The sequence below is a fragment of the Pygoscelis adeliae genome, unplaced genomic scaffold (genome assembly GCF_000699105.1).
Source record: "Pygoscelis adeliae isolate BGI_AS28 unplaced genomic scaffold, ASM69910v1 Scaffold300, whole genome shotgun sequence".
Lineage (NCBI taxonomy): Eukaryota > Metazoa > Chordata > Aves > Sphenisciformes > Spheniscidae > Pygoscelis > Pygoscelis adeliae.
The window spans coordinates 2508239-2535271 of record NW_008824004.1 but is presented as its reverse complement, the minus strand read 5'-3'; the positions used below and the strand labels follow the sequence as shown (position 1 = coordinate 2535271).

The window sequence follows — 27033 nt, the reverse complement described above, 5'->3', positions numbered from 1 at the left end:
ATTTCCTAGGATTATGGTTTTTCTTCCTTGTCATGCTTTCCCTTTATCTTTTGATGTGAAGGACACACAGTTTTTCTTGCCCTGTGAGCAACCCACCAGCATTTCTGTGTAGCTCTTGGCCATGCAATACGTGCTGCTGGCCACGGTGGAGCCAGCCGCAGGAAGGGCTTCAGGGCATGTTCCAGGTGGGCAGTCGTGTCTGCTTGTGCACCCATGGTGGGATGGAGTGGGGCTGAGCTGGCTGTGCAGAGGAGAGCCAGGGTAGCACAGAAATGTTCAGGTTACCCTAGCCAACACAGTCCCAGTAAAAACCACATATAGCACTGGCAAGGAAGCACTTAACTGCTCATGAGGCACTTAGGTTAAAAAGCTAGAAGGTTGGCAGCTCTGTATCATCTGTCCTGTTTCTCTGCCTCACTGTCGTATATTTTTTTCTCCCAGTTCCGGGCCTAATCTTTTAATACCTTGTTGTGGTTTGCATGCACCCACGTTCCCACTGATAGGAATATACATTCTCATTTAGGCGCAGTTTACACGCATGACTCAAGGCACACTTAATACCCATAACAGATTGAGTTTTCTCCACCTACGTTGTCATGCAGACTGTTCTGCTGTGATACAAAGAAATCAGACTCTGATCTGAGATATATTCTCAGCAAAGCTATTTCCTTAGTACTCCTCCAAATATGGATTGATGAAGGAGATAACGAGGTGTCAGTCACAGAGCTAGACAGCACCTCCTCGGCAGGCTGAATGTACCAATACGCCAGATGACTGTATAGTATATAATATGCATAATATTTATACACATACACATCTCTTGCCAAAATCAAACTCACTGCTCTCCCAGGTGAAGAAAGGCTTGGTTCCTTGCGGTGTTTTCTGGGGGACAGGGATGGGGAAAGGAAGAATCAGTAAGAGACTAGAATATAGTTGATGGTGTAGAAACCATATTAGTCAGAAGAAAAAAAGCAGGTAAAGAGATTAGTAAAATAACTAGATGAACTGTATCTCTTTCTTTCACTGGAAAGTTTTGGAGACATTGTGATGGCTGGAGACCAAAAGCAGAGCTGTCTTTTGACACTGCGTAGAGATCGAGTGCCATCCTTCAGAGCTGCCAGGTGACTCCAAGGACAGAGTCCTGAAACAGGTACCAGAGGGGTGATAGGCTGCCCCCTCCTTTTCAAATAAATGATATACTGGAATTAATAGGGGAGGAGCAGAACTGCAAAAGCACAGAGCAAGGAAACGGTCTCAAAGTGGTCAGCCGCCGGCAGGTCACCACCGTTCTGGGCCAGCAGCGCCCCATTGGCCCTGCAGACAAGGTGCAGACGTCCAGCACCAGCGCAGAGCTGCCGTGGCATCCTTGGTGTGCGCTACCTGCCCTGCCTGCTACCGCCACGGCTTGCCTTGGTGCCGGGGACTGTGCAGATGTATGAATTTATGAAGCTGGTGCTAAAGGGTCTACCAGCAGTCATACTCTTGCACAGTGACGATGAGGGAGGTCATGGCACTCACCCTCTCCTTCCTCCATACGCTGGCAATGATCTGTGCGTGATGGGGAGCTCCAGGAGAGCTGTGGAGACAGTGGCCAGTTACTCCAAGAGCCACACGCAGCACCATGTCAGGGCAACGAGGCAGTGGGGTTCATTCCTCACGTGGCAGACAAGTCACTGGACTCCGTGTCTCTTGGATCATGACCGTGGGTTTGATGCCTGCGCTGTGACAGAGGAGGCAATATGGGAGGATGCTGGCCGGGACCTGTAAACGTGCATTTTTTGTTCCTGTCACCTGTGATAGTCTCCATGTGATTCTACTAATCCTGTTTTGGCAGAGTTAAACTACAGTACAGAATTTGTGAGCCCAACAACAGGGAATGAGCCCCAGGCTATAGGGTGCTTCCTGATCCCAGCTAACTAGTTTTACAGGGGTTTCTTGCATCTTCTCAGCTACTTAAGCAAGCTGGTATGTGTACCTGAGGATGGGATCAGGGTGGAGCCTCTGAATACAAAGGCTTTGTATGGTATACAAACCACTAACTCTCCTGAAAGGCAAGCTCAATTCAGCATGATGTGAGCGCATGGCTTAAATCACATCACCTAAATTCAAGCCTGTGTTCACGCACTTTATTCAATCAAGGCTTAAATGCTTCAGTCTTCACATTTTCATCAGCTGGGAGGACACAGATGAGGGGGTGGCACTGTCTGTCCCATAATTGCAAATGCAAATCTTTCTCAATCCTTAAACTGTAGGTGCGGGTTTCCTGAAGGCATGTCGTGCCAGGCAAAACAAGGCCAGGCTTTTCAAGCATTCATCCCCTTGTGTCAATAGTGAAACAGACTTCCCTGGTGGAAACATGTGATTGGGTAAGCCTAATTATACCTTCTGGCTTCCAAGAACAGGCCTTTATGTTAATGCAACAGGAGATACATTCTCTGCCCTAATTCACAGCCGAGAGCGCTCCCCGACTGCAGTTAACCGGCACAATCTTCCAGAGTGGCAACACTCATATTTTCCTTACATGTCTCAAATACATCCTTGTATCGCAAGCAGATCAGCCCCATGTATTGCTCTTGGACATGCCTGTTGTAGCACCATGAAGCGAATTACGTGTTTGTGCTTTGAAAAGCTTTTCGTTCCATACAAAACGTTGCGTAAGAGTCAAAATCCTTCTGGCATAGGCATAGGTGGCCCCTCCTTTCTAGGGTCATTTCTTTCTCATATGCCAAAGCCAAGCTGTTTCTCTCAGATGAGGATTTGGAAACACTTCTGGGGAAAGGAGGGGAAGCATTTCCTTTTTGGGCCTCTGCCCTGGTCCCTTCTACTCTTGGATAACTTCACAATCCAACATCTCTGGATGTAGAAGCCAGAGATGCCCTCCTGGGGCTAGGCAAAGGCCCGGGCTGCCAAATCGCCTGTTTGACAGCTGATTTGAAAACAAACAGAACTTAAAATAGTATTTCTGCCATTGCATTGGCTTCAAACTTTCAGCCCTGCATTGAATTGGACCAAGCAAAAGGAACAGAATAAGCAGCGCTAAAATGACTGTTTTGCTTCCTTTGTCCTCCATATTACTCCAATGTCCACAGCTTTTTTTTTTTAATTTCCTCTCTTCTTCCTTTATGCCTGTTTCTTGATCTTTTTTTTTTCTCTGCCCTTTCTCTCATCACCTACGTGCTCTGCAGCTCTCCCTTGAGATGTTAACTTCCTTCTTGTGACCACTTGAAGTGCCAGACAAGGCTTGAAAGATTGGGAAAACGAAAAGAGAAGAATGATGGGAAGGAAAAAACCTCTAAGGAAAAAAGCCATGTGACTTTTTCCTTTACCTCAGTGCAGACAGACCCCTCAAAGCACGAGTAAAACTAGTATGGAGAGTGCACATCTTCAGTAACATCCCATGGGATGCAACATCCCATCATTGCATTTCTACCCAGCAGGTCTCCACACTCAGTCTAATCATAACCTGCTTCATGCCCTTTTCCTGTTACACCACCAGCAGTAAAAGCTCTTCTCTCTCTACACACTCATTCCAAAATCACCCGCTGGCTCCAGGGGGCTGCCTTCACCCCCTCTTACAATGTGCTCCTTCTACCTCAGACAGATGATTTATTTTGTTTACATTGTCTTTATTTGGTACAGGTCTTCCAGGACACAGACATACACATGAAACAGGGAATCTCAGAAGTTTCTTCACTTTCCTAATTTAGGCAGAAAAGAAAACCTCTCTCATCTTAACCCTTTAGATTCACTGAGTGTTGAGGAAATGTTACCTTTTTGGAGGCTTTGTACTGTCCCCCCAGTTACGACGTCAACCCTGGAGCTTGTCCAAGCGCACGTGGTGACCTGCCTCAGCTTTGCCTTTCGCTCTTCCTCCCACACGGCTCGTCTACAGACTGTGGGACATCACTAACCCGCTTGGCGAAGAAGTCATGAGCTGGATTAGCCGGGGTTCCTCTCGGCACGAGCATGGTGGCTGCCACTGAACATGTGCAATTCTTCACATGCACAACTACATGTTTTCCTCAAAAATTAGCATGCTGGCATTATTCAAGATAAAAGTAATTATTTTTAAGCATGTATCTTAAACATTTTAATTACCACAGCAGCTCCCATCGGAACCTCCGGCAAAGCTCACCCCTTGGCTTGACTGGGAACAGGACCCAGCCTGAAACTTGCTTGAATCTTGACTTATATTTTTGTTCTGAAAAAATGAGGAAAACTGCCTGTGAAGCACATTTTTTTCCTCCAGTTAGGAAATGACATGGTTACTTACATCAGACATTATCTAGAAGTGTCAGAGCGCCTTGGCCCAGCTGACAAGATTATGTCACCTCTAGCATGATAGTGCATCTGGACTGGAAACTGATCTGGTCGTCAGAGGACCACGGTTTCTGAACAAGCTGGGAGAAGAATGGGCAGAAAATCCTGAATACTTTTAGGAAGGAGTATGATCAGCTTAAACATGCAATTTTTTTTTTAATGTAATAACAAGAAATTGGGCTTTGGAAAGTAACAGCTCCCTTCTAGTCCTGCGTTCCCACTTACTTCAGCACATTAATGATCTCACTTCAGTTTAGTGCAAAAAAAATCAGTATATTCTCCTTTGCATCTGTTCTGCTCTTGGGAATTCTGGATTCAAGCACTGTGTCTGCAGCAGCGGTACTAATAAAGTCTGCTTACTTAACTTTAATCTAGTTCATGGGTATGTCTGGGACTTTCCATTCCTGTACAACCAGTGGAGCCTTCAGCATCCCATTTGCTTCGCTTTGCAAGTCTTGCAAGCAAGAGAGTTGTCTGAGAAAGAAGGCAGCCATCTCCTGCGATTCCCCGGAGACCAGAGCAGCCTTAAACAATTGCAATAACAAGTGTACACCCTTGTGCCCACAGTTCCTCCTTCAAGGGAGCCGAAAAGGCATGTGAGGCTGCCATAAGGCTCACGTTCCGCCCCAGGAAGGACAACATGGGGATGGTAACTGTGGGCGCTGTAAGCATAAAACAAGAGTCTGAGCAAATGCCTCCTGGCCTAGTTTGCTTACGAAAGAGGAAAAGTAATTTGAATTGTAATACTGGTTGACTTATTGTTTTAAATAGATGCCATCCAGTACTCAAATTTTTCTGAGTCTTTTTAATTGATATATTTAAACAGGCTAAAGGGTTCTTGCCATTTCATTCAAAACTCAGAGATCAAATGCACCAGAATAAAGATTTCATCCCAAACGTAATTTTTTTTTTCCGTTTTCATAGTCTCATTTTTAAATAGCGATGGTAGGGTTTTATTCTTATTTATATACTTTTAAAATGCCCCTAGGCATTCCCTGTTAGCTCTCTAAAAGCAGACTGGTGGTGCTTCGCCTTTGCTGACAGCAGATAACCCAGGACACACTGGGGAAGGTCACGGCGACAGAGCTGAGTACCCAGCCCTTCCCCACAACAGGCGTATTGAGGATGTGTCTCAAGGCAAGGAGACGCAGCCTCAGGGAGCACAAGCCGGTGAAACAAACAAGAGCTCTCCCCTTTTCGGCTGGATATAGAGAAGGATTGAAATCAGCACACCAGAGCTGGAGGGATCAGTGTTGCACACCCGATTAGATCCTTGGAGACAAATTACAACGAAGTGTAGAACTGTGGAAAATGTAGGCCCTAGTCCCACACAGCATTGAACATTATCAGCTGTTATTACCATAAATGGGGTAAAAGATGCTTGGTACTTTTACTTGGTACTTTTTTTCCAAGCCTAGACAAATATGAGCAAACTACACTAGATAGCAAGAGGCGCAAGATCAAATGATACCGTGAGTTGTGTATATATACTTGTGTATATTTATGGATTAACACAATGCATTAATTGCCATTTTAACACAGAGGGACAAGTAATTTTGATCAATGACTTTGTGTGCTCTAAAAAATTACAAACTTTTCGGTTACACCAACAAGACTTTATCTAGCTGTGGTGATATTTTTCTTTGACAATAGTAATGATTTTATCAGATTGGTTTCCATGAAAAGTACTTAGTAGCTGACAAAGCGCATTGTAATACAGATAATTTGCTATCATGGTCACATTTGCTGGGTCTTTATCACAAGAGAAGCAGCATCCTTCATTGCTTTGGGGCTCTGGATTCCTAATACTCATCCACAAAACTAAGATCAGTAGGCCCACATCATATTTATTTTTTTCTAGTTATTTCTTTGGATGCGGTGCTATTTAAAAGAGAATCTCTGCTGTGCCATCAGCTCAATACTGTCAGCTTGGACATTTGCATAACTTGCAGAATTTTCTTTCTAACCTTTGCAGAAGTCCTCTCCAACAAGCAGCTTTCTCTCTGCAAGAAACTGTTTTTACCTTCCCCTTGTCCTGCCTGAGCTGAGATCTTTGTAATCCTGTTGTAATGGGGAACTGGGAATCACCCAGTAAAACAGCTGTGATAGAACATGCAGTACAAAATGTGTATTGGCTTTAACTCTGAGGTGCTTGATAAACCCATTTCTCCTTTGGTGAAGTAATTTGTTTAATTAAAGTAACATTCAGAGACTATTCTGTTCCTAATGCATTGGACTCCTGAGAAATTGTTGGCAATCTCTCTGAATTATAATACCTATGAACTTTTAAACTATTTGATAAGAAGATGATATTTTTCCATCAGCTTCAGTAATGCAAACTGATGGCAGAACAACCCCTACCTGCTGACAGAGAAAACAGCTCTCGGTTCAAGTGACACCATGGCAGAGTTGAACACCGTGTTGTCCCTCATTACAGACCCAGCAAAGCCTAACAAGACCGAACCCAAGGTCTGAGAAGACAGCATGTTATTCCTGAAGGCAGTCTTTGTCAGGTGGGTGCTTCCCACTGCCACTTTGGGATTCAGTGGGCATGGTGTCATCCTCTGGTTTCTGTGCTCCAGGATGGAGAGGAGCAAATTTACTGTGTATGATGTCCTAAATCTGGCCATTGCCGATGTGACCTCCATACCAACACTAATGGGCCTGCAGTCACCTGTGGTTTCAGGGGAGCTTCTCAGCTATCTCGACATGGTGCTGGGCATCGTTTTCTCCGCTGGGTACAATGCTGGTCCCTTCCTTTTGACAGCTGCCAGTGCAGTGCACTGCCTGAGGGTCCTGTCCCCGACACGGCACCGGCGCAGTCTGCCTGAGCCCCTCTCATCCCACGCGTATGCTCTTCTTCAGAGCCTGTCCAGCCTGCTCAGTGGGATGGGGGATTTCACCAGATGAAGGACTCACAAGCTCTGCTCGGTGGGGGCTCTGGGAGCAGCAATGCAATAATTATCTTCACTTCTGTTATTAATTACCTCATTTTTACCCCTCTCGTTGTTCTCTGCAGTCTGATCTTGTTCATCACTGTCCAAAAGAGGCCTCTGCAGCAGGGGCCCCAAATGAGGCTTGATCTCGCCGTCGTCGTCACCATCATGGCATTCCTCACCTTTGCCGTGCCTGTCGGACTTGCAAGCACTGTGAAACGCAGACTTCCTACATCGCTGCCGTTCAGGCTTGTTTACGTGTCTGCTTTGTTCAACGTCACCAACAGCAGTGCAAACCCCCCCAGTCTCCTTCTGTGTTGGGGGACAGAGGAAGATGAGACTCGGAGAAGCCATTCAGAGAGCACTTCAGAGAGCATTAAAGGATGGGACAGCGAGGGCAAGATGAGAGCAGAAACAGAGCCAGGATGGGTTGGAAACCCAGGAGTTTAGTTGCAAGACCCTCTCGAGGGGATGCACTCTGCAGGTGGACAAGTTTTTCAGACTTGTGAAGACTATAAAGACAGTGAGTCACTACGCAAGATTACCAAGGAAGTCTTCGCAGTCTTCAGCACAAGCGGATTTGAAGGGGAGGTGAAACAAGCGGCGGGTGGTGTTGTCAGACCCTCGGTGTGACAAAACCAAAACAGTTTTCCATTGGCAAAGAAAAGCAGTTTTTGAAAAGTTAAAGTGAACTCTCCATATTTTTTTTTCCAAAAATTGCCCCATTTTTGGGGTGGTGAAAACTCCATTTGTAGGTGAATTTGGGATTTCTTGAAAAAAACCCACTAAATCCTCAAAACTTTAATGAGACAGAGCATTTCACACCTCAAAAAATGGAACGCATGCAGCTACAGGACGGGAAGCTGCCGCTCGGGTATTGCAGGGTTAAGGAGTGAAGAAAGCAAAAAAGGTTCAAACCACCCCACCGGGTAGGCACCCTTCCCCTGGCTAGAAAATTAAAATCACACAGGGTCCCTGCCAGAGTGATTTGAGGGAAGTTTCCTCACAGCCCCCCGACTGAACAAGCCGGCTGAGCAGACTAAAGGGGGCAGGGAAACCAGCTCCAGTGCAGAGGGCTGAGGACGGGCAGGCTGCCCAGCGCCAGGGCACAGGCACGGGTCCAGGCTGGCTCTGGTGCCTGTGGAGAGCTAGGTGCAGAGTGGGGCAACTGTGGCTGTATTCAGCTGGCCTGGGACACCTGCCTGGGACTAAGAGACCTGCAAACACAAAGCAGAGCACCGTCCCTGAGCACTATCCCCACGCTAGAAAAAGTGTTGGGGGCGGGGGAAATCCACACGTATAAAGAAAGCTGCATTCATATTTTTACTTCAGAGCTGGAGGAGGAGAGTAGCGGGAAAGAAACACTGGCCCTTGCTGCAGATTGCCAGCTCCTCACATAGGCTGCTCCAGCCCTCTTGCCCATCTCTGGTGGGCTGGGTGGGCTTCGTGCTGATGTGGCAGATTAGAGGGTGAATGTGCAAAACCCTGAGAGAAGTGGTAACGTTCAGCAAGGAGGAGGTGATGTGCAGGTGAAGGTGCCAAAATCTCCAGCCTTGGGCTGGAGCCCAGTTTCATCCTGCAGATCAGCAGTAGCAAACCCTTTCACATCACCTCCAGCTCCCAGTCACCTATTCCTGCCTGTCCTCTTCAAATGCAACTTCCTCCCCCAGCCCCTCTCCCCTGCTGAGGAGAGGTAAAGCCCACCTCTCTCTTACGGTTGCTGACCCTGGGACCTGGTGGGGGCCAACAGCTGGGAAGAAAGGGTGGGACCAGGGTCCTCTTGTACTCTTGCCTTGCAAGCAGTGAAGCTGCTAATCCTGGCACGTGTGCCAGGAGTTCATGACCACTGCTCTATACTAAATACTAATAAAAATGGCTGACAGGCAAGCACATCCTCCTGGGGAACTGCCTGCAGCAAGGGGAAGGAGCAGTGCTTTGTAGAGCAGCAGCCCTGCCTCCTGCTCGATGTGACCCCACCATGGGCCAGCAGCCACCAACAGGCACAATTTGTTCCTCCTAGTGCCTCCTCCAGCAGTAACACCACTGGAAGCACACAGGTAAAGGAGGCTAAGCTCAGTAGGGAGCTGGTGTGGAATCGGAGGTGCCAGCCAGACTGTACAAGTATTTGAGTCTAAAGATGGCGACAGGTGCCTATGGGATTAGGAAGAGCTCCGGTTGCGTTTCCGTCCCCCATCACCATGCTCTTCACTTATGCCAAGTTATGGTACGTGTAGAATATTCATCAATGCAAGCTGTGGAGCAAGAGCATCCCCCCTCCACAGGGATGCTTCTGGCTGCAGACAGCCCCCAGGACACCCCTCGCTGAGCAGCCAGCCCCAGCCCATCCCCTGGAGGCTGCCCAGCTTGCTGGAGGCTGCAGGACCACAGGGGAGGCCCAGGAGCCCGGCACGTCTCCTGTGGCATCAGTTCCCATGACCCAGCAGCCCTATGGAACAATTACATCAAGCTGCTTCAGTCCTGCATCCCAGGGGAGAGGGCAAGTTTTGAGCACTGCAGGCAGCTGTGGGAGCCTGTGGGTTTGCAAATCCTCATATTTATGTAGGAATGGCAAAGTCCAGTGTACGTGTTTCATGCACAGGACAGATGAATTCCAGTGGGTGAGTGAACAACTGCCTGTTTTGGTTACGCTGGCTGCACTTGTAAGCAAGCAGCTTGTTAAATACTGAGAAATTATAGACAGCATGACCTTTGGTAACCAAAAGCTGGAGGCAAAGCAGAAATTTCTAGCAGCATCTTTCAGAGCAAGCTCAGAACATGCCACAGCTCTGTGCGACCACTAGTGCCAAGTTTTATGGGACAAATAAAATAGTTTGTATTACTTCAAAATACAGAATGAGGATTGCCGATTACTCTTCCGCTGCTTAGAAACCCAGGTGAACTCCAGGGGTGTCAGTGGGTTGGACCAGGTCGAGACTTAGGACTACTCAATTTGTATGTGCCTGGGTGGTGTTGAATAACCCATTTTCATGTTTTAAATAGCGCTTTGTTTTTTCCTTTTTAACTGGATATGTTTCTGCCAGGACACCATGTGTTTCTCCTGCGTCGTAACCATTATCTCTTGCAGATTTCCATCTCATAGGTATTTTAAAAGCAAGCCTAACTCACAGCACTGGCGTTAGGTTCTTTGCCAACAGATTTGCTGTTGTCCCTTTCTTTTAAAGCTTGGCTGCAGAAGGTCTTGTATAGGTCAATGGGTTAGCACACTTGCTCCAGAAACAGAAGAACCAGTGTCAATCACTCCTGTGTCTGGAGGGGGCCCTTGGCTGTCGTACACGGGGAGGAGGGGGTGCAGAAGCCCCATCTCCATCTTGCCTTTGGTGAAACATCTGTCTCTTCATCTCTATATGCTCACCTGGCTGGGGAGAAGTTGCAAGAGGATTCAACTACTCGCCTGTTTGTTAGGATGCTGACGGGAAAGGCACATTTGAATCCCCCCACACCAAGGATCCACACCTCATTCCCCTGTCCAAGCTGCAGGGCAGGGGTCTGAATGTCAGGCAGGAGCGCTTCTGCGTGCGTACCGGTTTTGTTAAAACCGGTTAAAGCCACAAACTTGAACAAGGTAGTTTCTGCAGCAAGAGAAAGCATAGATGAAGTGCATGAGACACGGGATGTAAACTCTCCCTTGTCCCCCACACATCCTGGCAGTACAACTCTTCTCCACTTTTCATGGCCTCCTGCCTTGCAACAAACTCACAGCTCCTCAGGGGGCTCCGGAAGAAAATCTTCCTTTTCATCACCTCTGCCTGCATACGTTCTCCTTCCAGTCTCCATCCTTGCTGAGCCTCCCCTCTCTGCCTGCCCCAGCCTGTGCCCCGCAGCCACCCTCGGCTGTCTTCTGCCCCATGAGCTCCACGTGCCTCTGGGGGCACAAGTGGAGCTTGGAGGCGGCTTGCCTCCCTCCCTGCTGCTCGGCCACAGCCTTTGTAACAAAACATGCGGTGCTTAAATACACTCGCATGAGCGGCTCTCCACCAGCGCTCCTGGGGATGCATGGGTTAGCCCCAGCAGTAGCCAGCCATCTCCATCGTCAGCCGTCCCCACCACGAGACACACCACACCTCCAGCACAGCTCTAATCTGTTGCTTTTGGGCTCCTCCAGCGAACCAAGAGATACAGAGATTTGTGCTGGTCTGTATCTCCTTAACACACCCGCCTTACAGAGGGGACTGGGCCGACACAACGCTCCCCTTCTGAGGGTCCCTTGTGTCAGACTGGGTATAATCACCCCCTGTCCTTAAGCATAAGGGCTGTTGGAAGAAATAACGGCCACAGTATTTCATACTCTGCCCCCTCAATTAGTTTTCGGGGAGGGGGGGGGAGGTTCTCCAGTGGTGGAGACTATAGCAACAAGTGGAGAGGAGCTGTTGGGAAAAGCCATGGGAAAAAGGGAGGTAAAACCAGACAATAAAAGTCAGATCTGCTGCTGCGTATGGAGACCACCACAAAAATGTGTTAAGGGAGCAGTTTGTACAGCCGGGTTTTCCCATGTCCAAGGCGTACAGAAATTTCATCAGCACACGAAGTTCTGACCCAGCTGCAGTGCTGCAATACAACCAAAGCCATTCTGGTGTGTCAGGCTACCTCACATCAAGGGGGTGAGCGATGCCGGGCTGTTTCACTTGATTCATCCAGCAAGACGCTTGCAACCTCGCTGTTCCAAGATGCACCAAGGTTTTCAGCTATGATATATTTTGAATGAATGCATAATATTAAGAAGAATCATTGATTCACACCATTAGAAAACGTAGGAGTATATAAAATTTTTTTCTACATGAAAAGAATACCTTGACTTTTAAGAGAGGTAAATCCTGTTCTCCTCCAATGCCAGTGTGTATCTGGCATATCACCAGTGAAGCCACGAGCAGTAAGAACAATGTTTTAAGGAATATTTAGAGATAGTTTTGCCTTTTCCATGTATGGATCCATGGACATTTTTGCATAATTGAACAGTGTTGTTTGTTGGGGATTTTTTTTCAAAATTAATGAGAAAAATAAAATTTCTCAACAACAGTCTGGTGTGACTATTTCTTTTAATCGGAGACAATGCTGAGCTCCTCCTTTGCAAGACTTCCACTCTGGGTGTTGAGCAACAGGAGGTGCCCCGAGAGGCTTTCCACCAGAGCAGAGATGTTATCTCAAAAAACCCCACATATTTCATCTCGAACATGTAAAAAAAAAGTATCAAAAATCAAATGTATCAAAATGTATCAAAAATGTATCAAAACTCAAATTGCTCTTGGAAAGAGATATATTCTGATCTGCAATGCAGGTTTGCAGGACTATACTTTTAATGCGCACCTTCACAACTTGAAGTCTAACAGCTTGTTTCACTGGGGGTTGGAATTATCCTTACGAGTTTCTCATAGTGCTGCGAAGCAGGTGTGCTATGACTGCCGCTAGGGACTTTGCTGTGGTTTTGTCACTGTCTTAGGGAGACAGGTTTGATTTTCTGGGCTGCCAGCCCTCAGAGCCACTCAGCAACTTTGACATGCACCTCTTCAGGGCCAAGAATCAAAAGTACCCCCCGCTCCTTGCGGAAGACGCGCAGGAACAGGCATAACCTGAACTACTTTTGATACTACAACTTCAGTTAATAACAACTCCCTCATCCAGAGCAAAAGCAACAGCTGAGGTCGGAATGGGCGGACCGGCGTGTTCAGGGAGATTCTGTCTTGATCTACAGCCCCTCAGAAAAACTTGTAAATCTGTTCCCACAGCTAAAAGTCGGTGCTTTGTTTTGTTAGACTAGCCCCCAGCTAACCCATTTCATGGGAACTGACTGCTAGGACAACCGATCGATGTCTTTAAAAGGCTGTGAGCAGCGAGTGACCCTAGGTTATTACAGACAGGCAACTTGTTTCTGTTAGTTCTCCCCTAGGAGGGAGATCAGAATATACTCAACTCGCTCTCATTTCTTCTTCGTGTACTTACTCTGCATGTAAAAACTTAATGGATTTATAGTAGGAATATCTAGTAGATGTACAGCAATTGTTATTTATCAGTTCTCCCAGCTCTAACACAGGAAAGCCAAGTCTCTTGATTCACTACACTATGTTGCTACATGAGGTATGTCTGCCCCTCGAAAAGGGAGAAGGCACGGTCAGACCCACGGGCTGTTTCTCAAAAAGGGGTGAAAGGATCTCTGCTTTCTTCCACGGGGAAGCGTGTTTCTCTAGAGGGTGAACCAAGAGAGAGAATAGTACTGCAGGGAACTAATTAATTGTTACTCTGTGTGCCACTCGGAGAAGAAAATGGGAGGAAGGGAACAAAATTTAAAGACAGAACAAACAATTTCTTGGTTCCTTCAAAGTGCATGCTCCCTTAAAAACTGCTGTGCTTCTCAAAGGTAACAGCATCTGTATCTTCATGATCCCCAGACTGTAAAGATTAGATGCAAGCGAGGCTGCATCTCCCCACGTTTAAGTAGCTAGCTGAATCCGGACCCCAGAGAACAAGGGTATTATGTTTCCCAGACCATAAGCCAAGGAGAGTGTTTTTATGGGAAAATGCATGCTACTGCACGTAACACCCAGTGAAAATTTTCCCAAATCTACACAACACACTGAGCCCGTGCTCTCCTTGACACAAGGGGGTGTCTAATGGCGCTAAAAGACAAAAAAACATTACAGAATAAACAGGGAGATACTTAACACTGGTATTTGAGGAACACTGCGACAGAGAACCCCGTCACTGAAAGGGTTACCAAAGAACCAAAAAAGGTCATCAAGAAGTCAGTTGCTTGTCCGGCTAGGAGCTGGCTCATGAAATAAGAGCTGTAAACCACCAGCTGTGCAGAACTCGAGAACCACATCTGAAGATACGCTGCCCTTTTCTCCTCAAGAGCAGCCAAGCAGCGAACTGTTAGCAGCAGAGAGCACGGGACCTTCAGGCACACTGCAGTACCGTGCTGCTGCTTTAAGGTCCCCTGCAGCAACTCCCACTTCAGAATCTGCCTTTAATTGACTCTATGTATTAGATGATGACAGGCCCCATCCAATTAGGTCTGACTGATGAGATCTAGGGACCGTTATTTGGAAACCATGGATCAACAGGTTGTTTTTAAGAGGAGAAGGAAATTAGTAAGAAAAATTTCTGAAGATTGCAGTCCCTGGACTGACAAATGCTCCAGCTGTATCAGAGAAACTGATCAACAAAGCACGTCTCACGGTATTTTTGGATAAAGGACTGCTCACATGCTGTGCACTAGAAGCAAACAGAAACGCGTGCCAACTCACCTGTATATTCTACAAATTGGAAGCTGATAAATTCCACTTAATCTGTGTCTATCCTCAGCTCCGCTGCCACTGAAAATACCACTGCACGACACTGACAGCACCGCAAATTATTTGCTATTCCCCAGAATCCTTCGTGAGCCCCAAGAGTGGTTTCTCCATCAACTCTGCCCATTTTCATTTGGTAAATGGTGACATTTCCCCTGCTTTACAACTGAAGCTAAAAATAGCCCCTTTCATTTCAGAACTTCCTGAACTTCACCAGAAGTGTGTTTTATGCAGCAGCACAAGCACTGGGAACAAACTGGGGTTATGAATAGCTGTGAAGAACCAACAGAGGATCAAAGTAAATCAGGCATCGAAAGAACCATCCCTCCCTCTTCAGGAGGGGACTACGCTTTGAACAGATTACAAAACACCACAAACTGGAAACCAACACATCCTCTTTAAAAACACATTTCCAAGAAAGCAATTGAAAACACTGTTCAGAGTTGGGTTTTTTTGCTCATAGTTTATTGGATGAAACAAAACAAAACATAGACAAACAAACAAACAAAAAAGATGTGCATTCCTCATCCCTCATCTGTAAGGCGTCCTTTAGAATGAACAGCACGGGGCTCCTCCGAGTACAAAGGCCAAGAGAGACCACAGTGCCACAATACCAGAGACTCTAAAGGGCAAGAATAATAAAATGCTGTTAAGCTACTTACATTTAGGGCTTAATTTTGTTCTTATTAAGCACCGAGATTCTTTTCCAAACCGTGTCAGGCCAGAAATTCACCCTTTGTGAGCATCGCTGTCACCGCCTCACAAGAGGGGTGCACTTTGAATGTGGAATTCTCTCCTACGACCGAGCTTTCGACTCCGCTGTAGAAAAAACACATCCACCCCACACCTGGGAGACTCTGCCATTCTCTCCTCGAGCTCATTAGAGCTAGCACTACAGCCCATTAAGATAACCCTGTCTGTTACGACAGCACAGACATAGGTTTGTGCTATCCATGCGGTAACGTCCCCCGGTTAATCGGGATCGAGGTTAAAGCCCAGCTGCCCGGGGCCGAAAGCTGACAAGCAGCCACCCAGCAGTCGGCAAGTGAACCCCCTTCCGAGCCCCTTGTTCTCCTGAAGGGCTGGCAGAAGGACATCGCGAAGGAGCGGCAGACTGCTGCCGTGACAGGGCCGGGCACCCTGAGAGGAATGCCCTTCTCCCTCCCCCCATTCCTGCCATTTCCCTAACTCACTGCAGCAGGCAGTTCACGCACGGAGAGTGCCTCCAGTGGCGATAGACGGAAACCCGCAGATGAGGGTGATGCTTGTAATCTCGCAGAACACACCTGACGCTGTAATGAAAGCGGATGTCACGAGCCGTGGCTTGCAGGCTGCTTACAGCATCCCGCAGCTCAGGACAGGAATCTCTCTATCTAAGAGTTGCCACAGCAGAGGGAGGGTGGGATGAAGGCTTGGATCAGAGAGGATCAAGGGACAAAAAATTAAGACTTTCCGGTCACTTACTGCTTAAATTTATTGGAGAGCAGAATGAACTGGTTCTTTGAAAGCCGTCTGACATCAAAGCGACAGAGAGCTTTAAACTCTTGGTAAATCTGCCTTTCATTCAGCCCTGGCCAGCCTCGGACATGGACAACCAAGAGAGGGGGATGTTGGCAGGGAGCATCTTCCCCAGAAAAATTCTGGAAAATGTACAATACTGAGACATATCTGAGTCCAGAAAAACTACAGAAGCACTACTAATATGATCAGAAAATATGCAAAACGTGACACATAAGACAGGTTGTACAACACAGCTGTTGGTGTAAAATTACTTTTTTGTCCCAAGATTCTTCTAAACATGAGTCATAAAAGCAAACTGCCACGATTACCATGGAGAAACCACCAGAGAAACAGCAAGCTCTCTTGCAGAGCAGAGAGAATTAGGGCAACGTAAACTGACTAATGCCATCTTACAGGATAACAATATTAAAACATTTCACAAAGCAGAAACTCAACTCATTTGCCATTTTGAACTGTCAGTTGTGTCATTTGTACGATGGCAACTTCTGCAAAGGTGGGCTCAGGCACTGGTGGATTTTTCTCCTCTAATGAAGCCCTCAACTAGGCTACTGACCTACGCGCCCCACAAACTGGTCACAGACCTGCAATGCATACGCACAATGCTTGAAACACCACCTCGGATGAAATTCACTTTGTTCAGATACTCGGCTAACACGGTGAGATACTGAGAGAAAGAAGGATCAGCCTCCACTGCATCACTACATCAGAAAACAAAACGGAACAAAGTTTTGTTTCTCCAGCGCTGCACTGCTGCACAGCGTCTCTGGAGCACAGAGCTCCTGAAGCAGCTCTTTAACTAGTGACAAAATAGGTACTTCAGATCTTGGTATGTCCTATGGAAGTCGAAAAGCTGCAAGCAAAGGGAAGGGATTTCAACAACTGCCTCTTAGGAGCTTAACTGAAGGCAGTGAATCACACAGATTTCAAAAATGGAAACTAATGGAAAATTATTTGACCCTTACCCAAGTGAACTGAACTTGAGAGAGCTTGTTCAGGGATAAAGGAGTCACAATGCCATTTCCCAACCTCTGAGCCATCGCATGGCCCCTGATTTCATTTTTTAAATGTCAGCTTTGACATAAAGCTACTACTTTCAGATTTATAAAATAAAAATCTAATTAGAACAGTGACATTTCCAGTAACACTTTCTCTTATCCAAAAGGAAGGCCAGCCTGCAAAACAAAAAGGCAGTCAGAGCGAACTGATGACTGCTTTCTGTAGGACCCATCCATGTAATGCCATTTTCAGTAAATATTTAAACATCACTCACTCTGTAGATCTGCACAGTAGCAAATGAGCTGACTTCAGAAGAACTAGAAGGAGGAATAACGAGGTGGCATTAGAACAAAGCTAAGGGAGCATAAACAAATGGAAAGCGAAAATTCACTAAAGTGCAGCTAAGTTACTAAGAGCAACAGACTGTATATAAACAAATATTTCTTAACATCAGATAGAGCTACAGAGCAGGAAAGGAATCGCCAAGTCCCAACACAAACTCTGAAGAAGTGTTTAAGAAGCGTTTTACCTGAACCACAGAGAAATGCATCATAGCCTGCCTCGTGAGGACATTTCTTCTCAGCTGTAAGTGCCCGACAAAATCAAAAAGGAGTAAACACCTTTAGGACGCTGTAGAAACTGCCCCACTGCAGAATCCTAACATTCATAAGATCCACTGTTCTGTTTTGGAGTTTTTTTCCCCCCACCCTCAGCTCTGTTTCTTTCCTCACCCTGAAACCTTTACACCCCATAGAAAGTCTGTGCTTCTACATGCATTTTAAAATGATACCAACAAAAAGGCAGCAGTTACACAAATGGCTGAAAAGCTTAGCGAGATGCACATTAAAAAATTTTAACTTTCATGAAGATCTAAACCAAACTGTGTTGTATATGTTACTGATGGTATGGGAACCATTTCAAAACACAGGAGGCCCTGCACTGCAGGACACCATGCTGCCAGGAGAAGCCAGGAAACGTCTGCCTCACAGCCAGTATCACACTGTGTACTGAACACAACCTCCTGCACACGCAGCACCACTAACCCTGCACATGAGCCACTGAGCTCCCGCTACTTTCTGGGACCTCCCTGCCATTAGCTCACGCTATTTTCCATTCTAGGACCACTGTTTCCCACCTCCCCTTGCCCCTTCCAAGGGCTACCGACTCTTCACAGCCCCAAGTCGGGCTCAGTTCAGCCCAACTTAGCGTAAATGCCATTTGTGCTAGCAGCATGATGCAAACCTGCCCTGCATTACCCTCGGCAGCTACCAGGGACGTGCTGAACACATGACGTTCTGGGAGCCAGGCTTTGGGCCTGGACAAAAACGTGTATCGGCAGCTCTGGGCAAATTCAGCAGACCCACTGGCACTCACTCATGCTTTGCACGTGGACATCCAGAGTAAAACAAAACCCTTTTAGGTACCCGACTTTGAAGATTTGCTTAAGAACATACCATATCTTGAGCAGTCACTTGCAAGAGCTATCACTGGGCACGTTGGATCTTTGGGATTTAGGTTGCTGCTGAAGACAAGTGGATGCGTAAGATTTTTGTCCTCCCTCATTACGTTAGAGACAAGTTACTGTTCTCTAGTGACCTGTGGCTTCATTTCAGAAAAAGCTACTGAAGACTTTAAAAGGAACTTTGGTAGTATTCTGTGAAAAAGCTAAGATACTTAACTGAAAAATATCTACCAGTTTTCTTCCTGAAAGCTAACTCCTAAATACTTCCTCAGTCTCTTCCCCCAATCAAACCTTCTAAGCAGCAAGTCTGCTCTAATTACGTACAAAAAATGTGAACAGAACTAAAAATCAACGGAAAACTCTACGGAAAGGGGTTGACTAGATGGTTCTATTTGAATGGGGAACTCTGGAGGACAGATTAATAAACAGATACCCATGGAATAACTAAAATAAAAGAAAGAACAAAGCAGCACAAAATCTCGTGAGAATCTGCACTCTGAAATTGCTAAAACAAACAAAAAACCCCAGAATCCCAGTACTGTTTTTATAAGCACTAATTTTGCATCTCCTTCTTAGGAGTAGGGGGTGAGGGGAAGAGGCAAAATTTTCCTTTTCTTAGCAAAATTGATATGAAAACAATTTAGCCACAAAATAATTGTAAAAAAAGAGTACTCTTCTACCACATCACGGCTAAGCTCATGAGATAATGATATCTGCTCATGAGCTCCACTTGAACATTGTATTTAGTTACTGCTTTGGGCTCAGTACAGCTCTTTCTTGGGTGCTGGCATTCGAAATTAGGGTGTATTTTCACTGAGAACTGAAACTCACTCATTTCATAACACAACATAAGAAACATGCAACTCCAAAGTTGTACGTAAGGCTGTCTGCAAGCCAAACTTGTGACCAATGAAGTAATGGTGGTACAATCTGAGAAGTGACTTAGAACAAATAATTTATTGCACAATTACTTTACAAGAAAGATGAGCAAGTCTTTTGCTCTTAAATTTAGAAAGACAAGAAATCAGCCGAAAAACATTTGGGAGGAGCAAAAGTATGAACATGTGAAATAGCTGAGTTTGAAATATCTTTCCCAAGAAAACAAAGGGATTGCTGAAGGCTTTATAGCCCACCACTTACCTGCACAAAACCGCATACACCTCCAAAAGATTAGATACTCGAGGAAACAGACATTTCTGTAAAAGAAGAACATGTTAGAAAACCAACCAGGACAGACCTTGTGGTAAGTGAGCTCATTTACTGGTACTGCTGATTCACTGAGATCTAAAATCAGAACGTCTCAGGGCAACACTGAGAACTGGTCACAGTTCTGTAACCACAGGACACTAAGGAAAGATACCCTCTCTTTTGGGTAAAAGACAAGCTTTAACTCCAAACAAAAAGACCTTTGCATCTCACCTTCCAGATGGATTTCGTTACGGTCTTGGTGTCTATGAGGACAGGAAACAGGTTGTGAATGTTCCTTTTAAACTCCTCATAGCTTTCTGAAAGCAAAACACATGTGGAGAAAGACATCATAAAACTGAGGAAAAGCCAATGGTATTTCAAATGAATAAGAAAGAGAGGTGAAGTCAGAGGAACGATGCACCGCTCCAGCAGTTAGAGCTCAGAAGAGGCAAGTAGCGCTGCCGCTTGCTAGGCACTGTGGGTGGCTGGGGTGGCAAATGACCACTGTGCTTATTGTCCCATCCCCACTGCAAAGCCAGCAGCCTGGGAACAGCTGCTACGTACAGCATTACCTGGAAGGGGCTTGTAGAACTTGTCATGAAGATGCATAAGGTCCATAAGCATGTTGTGTCCCACCAGGGGCTACGGGAAGAATAGAAACATAACAGCCCATTGGAGCATATTTTTGATGAGAGCTCAGAGATAACCAATTTTAGGCATGCTCAACAGCTGTAATCTTTTCCTCCGGTGGACAGCATCCACATGTGCTCACCCAAAAGTCATTCAGGCTGCAAAGCTCACAGGAAGACTATCGCTTTCAGGAAGTCAGACTTGTGGACTCTCTGAGGAGGGTATTTTTTCAGCAGCATTCTGGTTGAGTGGACCTAAGGAGCTAGGTGGATTCCCAGTTCAGCTGAACCCTGGTAAAATCTTCCAGCAATCAGATTTATAGGCTCACTCACAAGGGGAGGGACAGCCTTTGCCTGCACATCACCCATAGTCTTCTGAAGCTGAAATTCATTTAATAATCTGCATACAGAACATAAGAATTTCCACACATAATCAGACCAATGGTCCACATGGTCCAATAAACTGGTCTGTCACATGCTGAAAAGCATAACTTGCCCAAAAGGCAAGATTCTGCTCAGCTCTCTTAGACGGTGCCATGTTACTCATGATGTGTAACACATGGATTTTCAACATTGTGGACTCCTGCATTTTCTCAAGTGACATAAGAAACACATTGCAGAATGGGTTCTGGCTTCCTCTCCCCTGGCTGCACTTGGTTTGCAGGAGCAATAGCAAAGCAACACAGGGAAATCCAGTGTTTGGATCCATAATTCTGAGCATGCTTTGGGAGTGGGACCTGGTCAGTAAGAAGATGTAATGTTTAACACTTGTTTTTTTCTAACCATGACTGCAATCTAAGAATTCATCTCAGTGTTACTGACAACCAAACAGGATGATCACGCTGAATGAGTTGAGTAATTTAATACAAATTACTACTTTCTCTCTTATCATCCCTCTACATCCAGTGTAGCAAATGAGAGAGAGATGAAAAATGAGAGTAGAGATATGGCATTTTACCTTCTTGGCTTCAACAAGTGTCTGGAAGACATTGGTGAAGCCCCGGGCAGACAGGAGAATGAGTTCCTTCTGGCAGCAGTCATAAGGAGAGTTCTCCAGAAGCTGACGATGCTGTGGACTCACTTTTTTCACCATTACCTGAAAAGAACGGTCATTGGGTCCCTCAGCCTCCCATGCTAGTTGTACGTACATTGCTTACTGGGGTTCAGTAATGCTGAGGACAAGTTCAGCTTCTAGGCTATGAAGGATGGAGAAACAGTGCATCCCCTGGGACCTCAGGACTGTCTCACTTCTCTTCCATATGGAGATCAGTGCACCAGCAACTAAAAGAGACCTGCTCTAAAGGTGTCTTATCAATACTTCGCTTGTTAAGAGGATGGTTCCTACCACAGTTTTTTTTGAAGCACAAAAGGAACATAATTCAATTTAACTTCATACCAATATGGTACGTTCACGGCACTAAAAAACAGAAACAAACAGCAATCACACAAACTGAGTCCCCAAAGGCTATGCTTCAGGTGAGAAGGCTGGGTAAATCTGTCACTCTGTTGATGCTGATTATCAGACCAAAATAGTACTAATGCAAAAAAAGAAAAACACACAAACAAAACAAACAAAAAACCTTCTGTAACCTACTTCTAAGCAACTGACTGGTATCATGCTCATACCACGTTTTGAGAAGTCCACAGCCATAGGTTTAATTCAGAAAATATTGCACCAAATGTGCAATAGCAAATAGCAAAAACAGCAAGCCATATAACAGAGAGAGTAAAAGTCTTCAAAGCAACTACATGGCAAAAGTCAGCAAAGGAAAACCACAAAAAAAAGGCTAAAAAACTGTACATTCTTGTGGAGGTATTGAAGGAGAGATCTAACAAAGTCTGGAGACACAGAGAGGGTCCCTCCAGAAGTGCCCCAAGGACAAGCACTTCCAGCTCAACGTATTTTGTGGCTACAGGACAAACAGAAACCAAAGTTACTCAGTTTTCTGGATCCCTTTTCTTGGGATCCCACAATCAAGACTTCCCAGAACATTCCTTTGTCATTGTCTGCTCCTCCTGGACCCTATCATTAGAAGTACAAGCAACATTTCAGAGTCCCTGCAAGAATGCCAGTCCTATCTGTCCAGATAGAAACCTCTTTTCAAAAGGTCCACATTCCATCTCACCTTCTTGTCTCCAAGAGGCTGTGTCCAAACATTTTGGAGAGCCTGTCTCAGAACCAGCTGAACTTCAAACATCTGATAGCCTGAGAACAAAAAAAAAAAAAAAAAGTAGTAGTAAAAACTTCAGAGGTGCAGACAAGCGTATTTAGGAAATCACATTTTTCTAGACAGAAGGACTGACCAGATGTTTCTGCCCCAGCATACAGAAAATACTCCTGAATGTATGATCTTGGTACATTACCATACACGATGACAGGAAAAAAAAAAACAACAAAAATGGCAAAACAGAAAAAGGTCACAGTGAGAATTTCAGACAAATTAGCTTTTGTGACAACACAGAGGCAAGGAAAAGGCTAATTGAAAAGAAGAGGGAGGAAGGCGGCTACTCTGAAAAAGACTGACTGTGGTTTTGAAGGTTTCAGAGCAACACACCCAGAAGCCAAGCACAGGTAAGAGGTACCAACACATTTTCCCCCCCAGCTGATAAGGAACTAACCCAGTCCTCTTCTGAACAGCATGCAAAAAGACACCTTAATCGGTCTTACTGCTTACTTAAATGTCTTGTCGCAGGTGCTCACCGTTGCCAGACCCTATTAAAGTATCAGTATCGTATCTACTACAGCTGATGTAGCAGATACAAAACACAGCACACTCCCCACCCCCTGTATTTCACACTCTGCAAAAAAGCATCAGCAGACAAAGCCTTAAATACAAAAAAGGTTATGAAGGACAGAAAGTATTTTATTCCCTGACCTAGAGGATTACGATTTGGTTTCTGTGAGCAAACCTACAAACTATTCTCTGCTACAATTCCCTGTCCCTCAACTCCTCCAGAACAGCACAGAAATTCCTCAGCTCTGCTACAGTGCTCCCAAAAGCTAACGCAGGTGGTAAGTGGCCTGTTTATCCTCAATGGCTTATATGTGTGTCTCCACGAATCTCCTTGTTGCTCCACATGAGAGGGAAGAAACTCTGAAAGGAGACCCGCCTGTCCCTTCTCCAAGGGGAAGAAAACAAAAACCAGATCACCCAGGATTTAAAACATGCCAAAAGTTGTCCTGATTCAGAGCAACAACAAGTTCTCCAGTCGCTGCTCTGAAGAAGCACAAAACGGAAGTCAGTTACCACAAAGCATGCTCCAAGCACCTAGACATCCACTTCCACTACAGAAAGACCCACCACCCCAACGGAGCAGAAAAGCAGAGTCCGGAGATGAATGCCTGACAGGAACTGAGGCACAGACAGGGGCAAAGAATTGCAAAGGCAAGATGGGCACAGATGCTTTCACTCTCAACAGAGCAGTTTAACAGAACAGGCAGCGGAGGACCATAGCAGCCCCAGAGGTTCAGGAGAAGTGATGAAGCCACTTGGAGCCCACAGGTGCCTAAGGGAGGCACTCTGTTTCATACCACTCAGATCCTGCAGAATCATAGTCTCCTCTTCCTCTGCTGCAGCTATCCAACAGGTCACTTCATCAATAGCCTTCTTCAGCACATCCCTGTCCAGAGCACTAAAGCAGGATCAGGGGCAAAGAGGCAGAGTGTGAGAAAAAGCTCTTTACAGATGCAGCCTTGTGCCTTGCTGTGGGAATGCAAAAGCAATTGTTGCACCTCCCAACATTCACCCCGCTCTCCAGATTGTATCCTGTGACCTCAGTCTTCCTTCAGACAGACCACAGCATGCTGGAACAGCTGGCAGCAAGGCATTCAGACCAATAGGCTTTAATATTTCTACAAAATGTGACCTGAGTGAAGGTGAGCCGTCAATACAGTTAGTACTGAGGAGCCACCTCTCTGAACAGTGCTCACCTGCTGACTTTCCAGCTACCCCCCAAGAGTTGCTGGCTAAGGATCTTCTCCTGTGCCTCATTCATGTACGGGATTCCATCTTTGAGGAACTGAGGGAGAAAAAAAAATGCCAGGTTGGTTACTCTCCCCTGGACTTTCTTGCAGCAAATTAGAGAATAGCAGGTTAGCCAGGTCCAAAACCAGCGTATACTTGGAAGATGCTAGTGTTCCTCATTCTAAGAATATCCTCTTCAAAAACACAAACTGTAGGTAATCCAAGATGCATTCCTACATAAAGGAAGACGTATTCGTGTATGGAGGAAAGACAAGGATTTCTGTCAACTGTCAAAAAAATTTCAATTTTTTTTGCTCTGCTTTTACCTTTTCTTTAATGAGACACTTCCAGTATCAAGATATCACAATGCTTCCTGTCCAAAATGGCTGAAAAGTGCTCTTATGTGATGACATAGTCTGAATTTCATAGGAAATGTGGCAATACGCAAGATGCAGGTAAACTGAGACTTCCCCACCTTCATGGCTAGTAAAGACTCCCACTGGGGTCTGTTTAGTAACTCCTCAGCTCACCAGAGACAGGTTTTCTTTTTTTGAGGTGGGGAAATCAGTCTTAGGCTGACAAAGATACAGTTATTGTCTCTGTGGCAGTTGAGAAAAACCAGCACTCACTCTCCCTGTTGATAATGAACCACATGAGGCATTCATACTTTAGCAAGATGCTATTTACACCAGAAACGTAGCATTTAGGGATATTAATCCTAATTTATCCTGTAATTGCACAGAATTCCTCTGTTCTAGATTTCCGGCAGAGGGATTACATACCTTATTATAGTCAAAGCCATAATGAGACAGGAACTGAATGCTAGATGCAGAGAGGGTGAATTCGACATCCGTAACTCCCAATGTTGAGGGAATGAAAGAGAAAGAAGTTGTATGAATGCACCACATACCTACAATGGAAAGAAAAATCTCCCTAGAAGATAGTTACAATAAATGACCTAACTCCTCCCAAGAGAATTCTGCATAAAATCTCAGCTGCACTGTCTCCATTGTAACAGCAAACTGCTTTTTACTTACTTGTTTGAATTTTCATTTGAGAATATTGCCAGCCCTGCAAGAGAGAGAAACCTGCACTGAAATGGCAATGTTTAGTTGGATTTCTACAGACACTGTTAGAATTAGATAAGGGATGTGGGGATCCCCTGATGGAGTGCATGTTTTCCATTCACCAATGCCACAGCGCAAATCTTAACGGCAACCGCCAGGCCACGGGCCAGCTCCCTGAGAGCTGAACAAGGAGAAGGTTTTAGTGCTAAGTGGGAAAAGCAGCCACGTCTGGTTAAACAGCAAACAGATTGAGCAACGGGTGAGAAGAGGTGAGTTGGTGACAAAAATCTCCAACTATGCATACAAGGGTCTGTGGGTCCAACTACACTACAAAAGTATTTGGAAAGAGCTAGGCACCACAGAGGGCTGAAACATGTTTTTTGCTACTTAGGTTCTTTTTTTTTTTCTATTAATCCCTAAAAAGCATGTAAGATCTTACATAGCCTAAGGCTTTGAACAGTATTTTAAAGTTTGGGAACTGCTTTCTTGACCTCTAACTGGTCCTTAACTGTCAACTCTACCACCACAGGCCCTTTCTTGTGTTGATTTTTTTTATTATTTTAGGAATATCAGGAATACTAGCCTTCATTTTCCTCTGATAGTCCCCTTACTCATACACTATATCAAATGACACAGCCTTGGATAGCAGCTGCTGTCACCTACTTCTTGCTTGCATCCTCTGTTTTAAAAGCCCTGTATTTGTATCTGCAACCTTTAACTACGAACAACTTTAGACCAGTAGAAAGTATACAGCCCACCTGACTTTATATTATTTAAAATATTAAAAAGTTGATAGTATGGGGGGGGGGGGGGGACACACGACACACCTACCACAGCAAACAAATGGCTCCGTTACGAGTGAATTAAGACCAGAGCTACCTGCAGGGCCTGCCAGCTGGCAAAAGGCTAGTTACCACCAAGACCTCGGGAGGTTATCTTCTGTGTCAGAACAGCACTTACCAAGCTGAGTAATAGTGAAGCGCTGAACGCTCTGCCTGGCCTTCAGGTACCGCTCCTCAGGGGAATCAAACAGGCTATGAACAAAATCAGAATTGGGGGAAGGGGAGTGGAAACAGGAAGGTTGGCAGCGCACAGGTTATTCTCACAGAGCTAGAGCAGCAAGTCTCCCTCACGTTTCAAGTCCAACAGCTTTACCTGGGTTCATTATTTTGTGGGAAAGTTGAATGTAAGCCAGTAAACTCCGTATCAAGGGCTGTTGAGGTGGAAAGAACACAAAAAAATCTGAAATATGAAGCATGCATTTCACCACCATCAGGACAAGGATCTCTGAAACCCCCCTCTTGACCATAAGCTCCGTGTCAAACCCGCAACCGAAAAGGCAACCGACCGCTGTGGAAGCGAAGCCTCCTGCTCCCTCATCCCTGTGGCAGGGCGAGGAGCGGAAACACGCACCCCCGCACACACCCCGGGAGGGCCCTGCCTCGCTCCTCGGAGTATGTGTCTGTCCCCCGCCCCGTAACTCACGTCCGGAGCCCCCAGCCCACCGAGCCGAGGCCAGCACCGCAGAGAGGGCTCACTTCCCAACCTCTGCCGCCTGTTTTAAAACCCTGTTCTCGTACACACCAGCGCCATTATCGGTTAAAACACACCCCAACGGCCGCGTCGCTACGGCCTCGCCCCTCGC

General features: G+C 45.8%; 1 protein-coding gene across 1 annotated transcript in view; it reads right to left on the bottom strand.

Moving 5' to 3' along the window:
- Positions 1 to 15010: 15010 nt before the first annotated feature.
- The window catches only part of PNLDC1 (poly(A)-specific ribonuclease (PARN)-like domain containing 1), a 13430-nt gene continuing 1407 nt past the window's right edge, over positions 15011 to 27033 (bottom strand). The window contains 19 exon segments of the mRNA XM_009325636.1: positions 15011 to 15182; positions 15754 to 15852; positions 16025 to 16200; positions 16680 to 16779; positions 17352 to 17394; positions 17607 to 17660; positions 18532 to 18599; positions 19680 to 19735; positions 19959 to 20044; positions 20300 to 20369; positions 21315 to 21452; positions 22483 to 22562; positions 23889 to 23989; positions 24288 to 24376; positions 25104 to 25196; positions 25198 to 25231; positions 25359 to 25419; positions 26349 to 26422; positions 26544 to 26601. Of these exon segments, the coding sequence (XP_009323911.1) occupies positions 15110 to 15182; positions 15754 to 15852; positions 16025 to 16200; positions 16680 to 16779; positions 17352 to 17394; positions 17607 to 17660; positions 18532 to 18599; positions 19680 to 19735; positions 19959 to 20044; positions 20300 to 20369; positions 21315 to 21452; positions 22483 to 22562; positions 23889 to 23989; positions 24288 to 24376; positions 25104 to 25196; positions 25198 to 25231; positions 25359 to 25419; positions 26349 to 26422; positions 26544 to 26601 (1553 nt within the window). The 3' untranslated portion in view covers positions 15011 to 15109.